Source organism: Polyergus mexicanus, unplaced genomic scaffold, assembly GCF_030449975.1.
Source record: "Polyergus mexicanus isolate NDT 795.1 unplaced genomic scaffold, iyPolMexi1.0 SCAF_15, whole genome shotgun sequence".
NCBI classification, from domain to species: domain Eukaryota; kingdom Metazoa; phylum Arthropoda; class Insecta; order Hymenoptera; family Formicidae; genus Polyergus; species Polyergus mexicanus.
Window position 1 is genome coordinate 26396 of NW_027223335.1, and position 9625 is coordinate 36020.

The window sequence follows — 9625 nt, forward strand, 5'->3', positions numbered from 1 at the left end:
AATCAAGCTTTGCGTGAAAAACGACCAGAATATCAAAAAAGGCAACACAAAGTGATTTTGCTTCATGATAATGCACCATCACACACAGCAAAACCGGTCAAGGAAACGATTGAGGCGTTTAGTTGGAAATACTTTCGCATGCGGCTTACTCACCAGACTTGGCTCCATCCGATTACTACTTATTTGCATCGATGGGACACGCACTTGCTGAGCAGCACTTCACTTCTTACGAAAATGGCTCGATGACTGGTTTGCCCCAAAGGAGCAACAGTTTTTTTGGCGTGGCATCCACATATTGTCAGAGAGATGGGAAAAATGTATAGCTAGCAATGGACAATACTTCGAATAAAATATTTTTTATCATTTTCATACAATAAACGTGTATTTTCTATACAAAAATTCCGGTTTCATATTTATATACCTGGTATACATATATGTCTATTACAGCTGATTACCAGCTGACTCACAAAACATCAATTACTTTTTGGCTAAATCAAAGAGGATTTTAATTTCCTTTATTTAGACATCATATTGCAGAGATTGTTGACTAGTCAATGAAGTGAAAATCTAAATAGAAAATCTTTTTTTCACGCATTTATGAATATTTATATAAGTTTTTAAATTTTAAAACATTTCTTATTTTATAATAATAAAATCTATAATGAAAATAAAACACCAAAAATCTGTAATATATATTTTAATTTATTTCACTCAAAAGTGTTATATCAATAGCAAAATAATAGTTCAATAATCGAATAATATTAAATTTTATGAGTGAATTGGGATCAAATTCTCTCTCTCTCTATCTCTCTCTCCCTCTCTCTCAGTAAATAAATATATAGTACATCAGCGTTCGACTTCCCGTCCTTTATTATAGACACTCTTTTATTGAATAGAATACATATATATACATATATGTATATATAGAATATTTAAATAGTATTAATATATTTTTTTTTGGTTATCAAAAATTTCTTTCTATAAAATATAATATAAAAAATATATACATTTAAATCTTTTGACAAACATTTTGTATATTCGCTGTATATATATCACGTGTGTATTGACGCAGTTTCAAACAATGCGTGAATCATAATAAAATCTATGCGACCTTCGTGATATAATTGTTTCAAGCCTAAATATCAGATCCTTTCTATCCAGATACTAAAAGACGAAATTAAACATTATCTTATCTATTTATCTTTCTGTTGAAACGATATCACATATACACCGATGGACATTTGATAATATATAATTTATAATTAATTGTAAAAATTATTTGTTGATTCGCTCAAACCAGACGCAGTCGAGTCCGTAAAATTTGAGTAAATAAACCGCTGAACATTGTCCAGATTTATTCGTATAAGTGATAAATGCCGGAGCAAACTTTGTATGCGATATTTAGTGCCTGATTGTATAGACTTATTCTGTTCTATCGTTTAGTCTGTCGATCGCTTTCGATTAAAAAAGATATGCGGCCATTCATTATACAGATTAATATCTTCTTATCAAGGCAACGCGCGTGTAAAAAAATAAGCGACAATCTGACCCGCTAACACCACAGTCTCGAGCTTTAGTCTCTGGTAGCGATAAACACACGTCATGCAGTAGCTTCAGTGGCATGGTCGAGTTCGCTGCCATCGAATGCGAAATCACCGATGACAAGCTCGGAGAGTTCGCGATTGTCATCCAGAATTCAAGATAAAAAGCGCTGTTGCTACCGCCGACTAAGAATAGAGAGCCCAACAGTCCAAGCAATGTGTCTTGAATTTTAAAACATCGTTTAACAGCTAGAAACGACAAACACTCTACGTTCTCCACGATATTGTTCATCTTACAGTCCCGATCTCGATACATCGGAAAAATGGCAAGCGAAAAGGAGCAGACGGCCGGAAAAATTGAGCTCAAGAGAGAATTAGGACTTTTCAGTGCGGTCAGCATTATCCTGGCAGTGATGATCGGTAAGATATGATTGTTAATTGAGAATTTAATTTTTCATATATATTTAAATTATAAATGCAATCATAACATAAATGCACATACAATAAGCCAATTCTCATTGAAATTTGTTTCATATTTTTTTTCATGCATACATGTTTGGATTTAAAAAATTAAATATAGTCGCGCACGTGCTCGCGCGCCATTTGTTTCTTCGTGTTGATCGCAGCATCATGTTAGTCTGTGATATCACGAATTTGATGAAGATTGTGGAACTACGTGAGATAATTAAAAAAAAAAACAGTAATTTATGACTCGTTATTTTTTTTATTCGCAGATTCCTCAATCTTTTAGTTTGTAATCACATTCAAGTGATAAATAATAATGCGGCATGCACGCACACACATACATACACACAGACACACACAAAGAAGGCAAGCTTAAATTCGCAGTATCATTTACTGTTGCATCGTGCTATAAAAAGATCCCACGCGATGCGCGCTCTTCTAAGTCACGGAAATTATTTTCGTATGTATTGTTTGGCGATACAAACAATCGAGCGGAACCAAATTTCAATATACATATATTCATATTTGCTCGATGATAAGAAGAAAGAATTACATAGAGAGAATATAAACTCGGTCCCCATTAAATTAAACAACATCTATGCATAAAGTAAGTTGATAAATATTGATAAGAATTATACGGTAGGCATTGTTAAAAATTTATATTGCTATTGCAAACTTACTTCCTTTGCACAGATGTTCTTCAATTTAATAAAGTAATAGAAAAATCTTGTATATTATTCGCTATTCTTTTTCAGCACAACACCATCTCTCTTTTTAATTGAATTATTGAAATGATTAAAACGTGAAATCAAATGATTAAATGATTGGAATATTAAAATGATATCGAAATTATAGTTTTGATACACTGAAAAATTAAGAAATTATTTGTCGAATTGATAAAAAAAATATTTTGTTAATAGTAAGCAATAAAGTAAAATAATAAAAGGAACAACAGAAAAAATAGAAACTAAAAAAAATTTACAATTATTTTTTGATCTTGAAGATTAAAGGAGAATTTAATTTTACAGATTAATATACCTATGAATTCTCTTTAATCAGTTCGTGTCTTCAATCATATTTTGCATATTTAAAATGCTGTAATATTTTTGGAAAGAAAGAAAATCATGAGTCAATTTCTCCGAGTTTGTGTTCCAATCTCGTGCTAATAAAACATTTTCATTGTTCAGATTTTGTTTTCGTTTGGATTATTAGTCGTCGCAGAGTAACTAGATGCATGTATATTATGAGAGTCACATATTGCCTACAGATAACGTATAATCGTTCATTTATCGTTCAACATTTTATTAAAATGACACAACATACGAAGACATAATGAAATATAAATTATGGCATTTTCGAAACTATGGTGATAAAATATTACAAAATAACACTATAAAACCAATTAACAGTAATTGTAACTATATACAGAGTCGAATAAGATATTACATACTTTATACACTGAATTTCTTGTATTTTATTCAATTGATTGACGATATCCGGAATATTTTCTCATGCACTCTTAAATACGGGTGTTAAGAAATCAAAGACATACAAGATTATAACATTCTATTGTATAATTGATTTAATCTGATAAATATTACTAAATCTGATTTTCCATTATCATGTGATATAATTATTTAAGGCTTTAGATAGCATTTCAAATCTTTCAAGCATTATCTTTTTCATTGACAGATCTTATTTTTTTATTTATTTGACTTCAGATAATTTATAATCCAAGAGAACAAGATTAATTATTTTTACTTTTTCTACGATCCAATTATATATCGTCTGTATAACAAATTCTGTATAAATAATATAAATAGTATAAATAGCAGCATACTTGTCGAGTTTTTCATAATATTCAATGTCAATTATGATTATTCCGATGTCGATACCAATTATTAAAATTTGTATGAATTTTTAATATACGATAGAAAACTTTAGATTAGTAATTAATACATATTTTGTATAAAACGTCGCAAAGGTTAATCAAGGTTAATCGGTCGTGCACATCACGAAGCATTAGCTAACTGTCACAGTTAACTCCGCCAAATACTGTTGAATTACTATTAATTGCAACCTCGTTACCTCTATTGTCCAGGTTCCGGCATTTTTGTATCGCCCACCAGCGCACTTGAGCGGTCAGGATCTGTGGGATTTTGTCTAATCGTTTGGATTAGCTGCGGCGTGCTATCTCTGTTGGGTGCATTGGCCTTTGCCGAGTTAAGCACTGTGGTACCGCGTTCCGGTGCCGAATATGCATACTTCATTGAAGCTTTTGGACCGTTACACCCTTACGCCGGTCAAATACCGGCGTTTATTTGTTCCTGGATTTACGTGATACTGCTACGACCAGCGGAGGTAGCGGTGATCATATTGACTTTCGCAGAGTACAGCGTACAACCGTTCTCCGGATACCTCAGCAATTTATCCGGTGACTCTATGGCGACTTTGAAGAAACTTCTGGCGATTATGGCGCTTGCTGTGATAACCTACATCAATCTCATCAGCGTAAAGCTTTTTGTAAGGGTGCAAAACGTGTTTACTGTATGTAAAATACTCGCCTGTATTGTGGTGATCGGCGGCGGGATATGGTGGCTAAGCAGCGGTCATGTGGAACTTCTTAAAGATCCCTTTCGTGGCACAACCACGTCAGCCGGTAACATTGCTCTGGCTTTCTATAGCGGTCTCTGGGCGTACGACGGCTGGACCTCGGCCGCGATTGTCACCGAAGAGATTCAAAAACCCGAGATCAATATCCTTAGGAGTACTCTCATTGCGGTACCTCTTATCACCATTCTATATGTATTCATGAACTTGATGTATATGGCAGTGTTGACGACATCAGAGATGGTCAGCGCACCGGCGGTAGCAGTTCTTTGGGCAGATCGAGTTCTACCATCCTGGATGGGTTTCACAATACCGCTCGGCGTAGCATTGTCGACCTTCGGATGCGCCCTTAGCGTGCAATTCAGCGTGTCTAGATTATGCTTCGTTGCAGGTAGAGAGGGCCACGTGCCACGCGTCTTCAGTTATATGCATATCGAGAAGATGACACCGGCTCCTGCAGTAATCTTTCAGTGCATACTCTCATTAATGTGCCTGCTATTGGGTGATATAATCGCTCTAATCGAATTCGCTAGTTTCCTCATGTGGGTGTTTTACGGATTAGCGATGATATCGCTTATAATCATGCGACGGACAAAACCAAACGCTCCCAGACCGTACGCCGTGCCTATTGTGATACCTTGGCTAGTGTTAGGTATCTCTATTTTCCTTGCAGTGCTACCGATAATTTATGATCCATCGACGAAATATCTTTTCGCGCTGGTGTTTATTCTATGCGGTATTATTGTGTACCATATTTATGTATACAAGAAGATAAAAAGTACTTCATTAGGTAAGTTTAACTGGATAAGAAAATGTGTAGAAGCTTCTTGTGTAAAAGAGATGTTTATATATCATTGCCACTGTAGAACATAATCTGCTTATCTATAAATACAATAAAATTTACGCTTAATTTTTTTTCAGCTAAACTGACATACTTCATACAAGCATTGTGCCTGGTTGTTGCATCAGACAAACAGGAAGACTGATGGAATATTTCTTAAATCTATCATTAATGTATATAAGTACATAAAATGTTTGTTCGCATTCATTTTTCGTGTCATATGTGCATTTCGCAATTCGCCAAAATAACGCTATTATGTGCATTATACTTTTATAAACTTTTTTTATTATTTAACAAAATGAGAATTAATACTGCAGTAAAATAGTTTTCGTGCAGTAAGCATAAATAGAATCAATGTGCCTTACATTGCATAATGCAATTAAAAAGGTTTTTATTTAAGATTTTCTCTCTCTTTTTTTATACTTTAAGAGAATGTAAATTAAAGTATTTTTTATGGAAAATATAAATGTATATATAATATAATGAGAAATATAAGTAATTAAAAAAGGTAATATTTTGTATATTTGTGCAATATTTTACCATCAAGATATAATAAATGTCGCTGATAAAATAATGTATTAATATTGTATTAATATTGTATTGTAATATATTCGTTTTATATAAGGACATACATTTATTATATTTAATAACATTTTGCTAAATGTAAAATAGTATTCTGAGAAAATAAAACTCAAAATGATACATATGCTTTTTTGCAACTTTTTTCAACAATACCAATAATAAACAATAACATTATTATCCATATTTTTGTATAGGTAACAATAATTTCATATAAATAAGATATAATTAATAATTATAAATTATAATTTGTAATTTATATATATATATATAAAGCTATAAATATGTAAATATAAAAATTTGTATAAAGATTATATATATATAATAATTTAATATATATATATAATATATTATATATAATATAATCATATAATAATTATAATGTAAATATAAAATTCAATAATACTAATAATAAACAATAACATTATTATCCATATTTTTGTACAGTTAACAATAATTTTATGTAAATAAGAGATAATTAAGGATTATAAATTATAATTTGTAATTTATATATATATATATATATATATATATAATTTAATAAATATAATATATATAATTTATTAAAATTAAATTATAATTTATAATTAAGTTTTTTATAAAAGAAGTAAATATATCATTTCTTAAATAAAAAAACAAAGATATATATATATATATTATACAAAAATATTATTTCATATATAAAAGTTTTTTAACTCCTCCAATTTCTTTGTTCAGTTGAATAAAAGTTTGATTACTATAATGGAAAAAATGCTGAAACTATTATAATCTGTTATTCAGCATGTAATTTGATTCAATCATAAATGATTTAAATACTTGATTTGAACATAAATATCATGAAAAGTGTAATGAAAAGTATATTTATAGTAAATATGTTTTTGGAAGTTTAAAAGAGGAATACTCATCTCTATGGAGAAAGAGTTTTTCTATAGATAAGTAATAAATATAAATTTATATATATATATAAAAATTTAAGATCTATTTATGTAAAATATCATTTGTAATTTATCTTAATAAATAATATCCATTATTAAAAGTTTATATAAAAATATTTAACCAAATTAAAACTTTGTGAGTAGAATTTTATATACAAAGCTTGCTGATAAAGTAATGCTGTAATATAACAGTTAATCTAATATCCTGCCTGTAAAATATCATTGATAATCCTACTTACAATGAGATATTTTTAAATAATCTTGTGTAATTTCTTTATAATAGCATTGATTTAAATTTTGTAAAAATTAACTCTATCAGATCTGATATTATGACAATCTACAAAGTTATTACTGAGTTGCACCACATTTTGAACAGGTTTGTCTTTCACTGAAACAGTTCAGAATAATGTTTCATAAAAAAAAATATGAATAATCTTTTTCGAGGCTTACCTCAGTATCTGATGAAGCTTTTTCCGAAATTCATTGCATCGAGCTTTTTCAGATGCAAGTATTGCATCATGTTCTCTTAGTTGTTGTCTTAAATTATAAATTGTATCTTCCAGTGCTTCAAATATTGCCTGAAAAAATAGATACTTCATTAAACAACACAAAATCTGCTGTAATTTATAAACCTGATGTACATGATATGAAGCTAACTCTAGATTCCTCTGCTGTATCGGATAAGACAGGAGGTTCATCCAAACAGAAGAATTCTCTTACGCACGAAACACCTATGAGAATTGGACTGCTCAATATGCCATTAACAAATGCTTGAAGCCCACATATTCTTTCTTCTAAAAAACTTGGAGCAAAATTATCACCAAGCCATTTTTTTCTTGGTAGCGATAAATGAGCAATAGGAACTTTCTGTCTTTTTAATTGAGCTAATAATCGAACAAAGTCTGTGTATCTTCTAAACACAAACCAACAATCACCATTTTTCAATTCAACTCGAAGTTTGTAAACCTACGAATCAAAAAGAGAGAACAATGAATAAAGCTTTCATATTTTTCATATATTTTAGTTTTACATTTTAAAGCAAAGATTTATATATAATTAAAAAGTATGAAAGGCATATATTTTTCTGCATGCAAGATACAGTATTTATATTCATATGTGTTATAATGATAAAAAAGAAATATGGACATATTAATATATAATTTAGCATAATGTAGAATAATAAGAGAGGATAAGAGAATTACTAATATACAGCATTAACTAACTGTAAATCTAGCTCTTTCCTCCATAATTTCATAACCAACAATAGGTATTCTCAAATCGTCACTAGTGAGAGGTGATTGAAGAATATCTGAGTTGGTATTATTATCATTGGAATAGTTAAATCGTTGTACAAAAGAATTTGTGTGACCAAATCCATCTGAGTCAGGACTATCAAGAACTCTCACGGTACCTGCTTGAGGACTTCTTGCTTTACCAATTGCAAGTGTTACCTCATTGATGCATCTTACATCAGCCTCTGAATTGGACATTTTAACTCTGACAAACTAAACAAAACCATGCAAACTTAAAATAAAAAAAATATTAAAGTTCAGCTATTTATAAACAAATAAATTTAAGCCAAATTCCATTTCTTATACAAAATACTATAATTAATATATAAAATAAATATTATATTGAGATGTATTACAATTTGATAATATATAAGTGATAAATTTACATGAAGTGTATTTGAAATTAATTTAGATCTAAATATTTATAACCACACATTATGTATAAATATAGATAATAATATATTTATGTATAAATAAATTTTTTACAAATTGAAAAAAAGAGTAATTTAATAAATTATTTAAAAATTAAATTCTACATGCATTTAATTCTACATGCTATGTATATAATTAGTTTAACGAATCAAGAATATTTTGTTAAGTACACTAACCTTATTTACAGATAAATAATAAAATTAATTCCGTTTATTGCATTTTTATATTATTTCAATATACTCTATATATAGATCACAATTGTTTACGAAGAACTATATATATGCACCAAAAAGTCATCTAATTAACAAAAATTTTCTTGATAAATTTCTTTGACGTTTATTCAACATATTGAAGTTTCTAAAAAAATTCACGGACTTAAAATTCGTAAGAGAGTAAACTCAATGGAATAAGAGAGTCTTGAAGTTTGTTCATTTTAGGTACGGTAGAATTCGGTACTGTACCGAACAAGCAGTCTAGCAGTCTAGCAATCTAGATCTCTAGATTAGGGCTACTATAATTTTTACTAATGAAAAGCAAAGTACGATTTTTAATATCGAAATTGATTGGTTCATATGCAAATACATAAGGAAATGGAGCAGGTTTTTCTGAAGTTTGTCAGATCCCAAGTAAATTTTTTATTTGAGATCTGACAGACCTTCCTTTCTTTTTTGTAGAAATTTTTTTTGCGTTTTAATTTTCTTTTATATGTGATTTCTGTATTTTATTTTGGGGATTTTTTTGAACATAACATTTAATATTTAGAGACATATACATTTGATATATTTATATTTATATAAAACCGACACTGAAGATATTTCTCTCTCTCTTTCTCTCTCTCTTTTTTTCCTCTCTCATTAAAATTATAGATTTTTTAAATTTGATACTTCAATTCTAGAAATACATATTTTTTTATTACAGGATTTTTTATGC

At 29.5% G+C, this 9625-nt stretch overlaps 2 protein-coding genes across 7 annotated transcripts; one reads left to right on the forward strand and one right to left on the reverse strand.

The window, feature by feature from the left end:
• Positions 1-1599: 1599 nt before the first annotated feature.
• On the forward strand, positions 1600-5814 carry LOC138939848 (b(0,+)-type amino acid transporter 1). 2 transcript variants are annotated; one of them, XM_070308086.1, is made up of 3 exons: positions 1600-1961; positions 4108-5406; positions 5538-5814. In XM_070308086.1, the coding sequence occupies exons 1-3, from the start codon at positions 1865-1867 to the stop codon at positions 5600-5602; spliced, it is 1461 nt and encodes a 486-aa protein (XP_070164187.1). In that variant the 5' UTR covers positions 1600-1864; the 3' UTR covers positions 5603-5814. The 2 variants fall into 2 exon arrangements, with proteins under 2 accessions (XP_070164187.1, XP_070164186.1); XM_070308085.1 differs by having other exon boundaries at positions 4108-5621.
• Positions 3074-9055, reverse strand: Snx16 (sorting nexin 16). 5 transcript variants are annotated; one of them, XR_011447912.1, is made up of 6 exons: positions 8872-9055; positions 8195-8476; positions 7629-7937; positions 7422-7549; positions 4571-5498; positions 3074-4498 (listed from the first exon to the last, which is right to left on the reverse strand). XR_011447912.1 is itself a non-coding variant. In XM_070308088.1 (5 exons), the coding sequence occupies exons 2-5, from the start codon at positions 8459-8461 to the stop codon at positions 5495-5497; spliced, it is 708 nt and encodes a 235-aa protein (XP_070164189.1). In that variant the 5' UTR covers positions 8462-8476; positions 8872-9055; the 3' UTR covers positions 3074-5494. The 5 variants fall into 5 exon arrangements, 3 of the variants coding, with proteins under 3 accessions (XP_070164189.1, XP_070164190.1, XP_070164188.1); XR_011447911.1 differs by lacking the exons at positions 3074-4498; positions 4571-5498 and adding exons at positions 6735-6795; positions 7211-7359; XM_070308088.1 differs by having other exon boundaries at positions 3074-5498.
• Between the last annotated feature and the right edge of the window lie 570 nt (positions 9056-9625).

Excerpts from the sequence above, each read along its gene's own strand:
- LOC138939848 (XM_070308085.1), top strand. The coding sequence starts at position 1,865 with ATGGCAAGCGAAAAGGAGCAGACGGCCGGAAAAATTGAGCTCAAGAGA. Across the intron at positions 1,962-4,107 it reads TATCCTGGCAGTGATGATCG|GTTCCGGCATTTTTGTATCG; the intron begins GTAAGATATGAT and ends TCTATTGTCCAG.
- Snx16 (XM_070308087.1), bottom strand. The coding sequence starts at position 8,461 with ATGTCCAATTCAGAGGCTGATGTAAGATGCATCAATGAGGTAACACTT. Across the intron at positions 7,938-8,194 it reads AGGAAAGAGCTAGATTTACA|GTTTACAAACTTCGAGTTGA; the intron begins GTTAGTTAATGC and ends TTTGATTCGTAG. Across the intron at positions 7,360-7,421 it reads AAGCTTCATCAGATACTGAG|TGAAAGACAAACCTGTTCAA; the intron begins GTAAGCCTCGAA and ends GAACTGTTTCAG.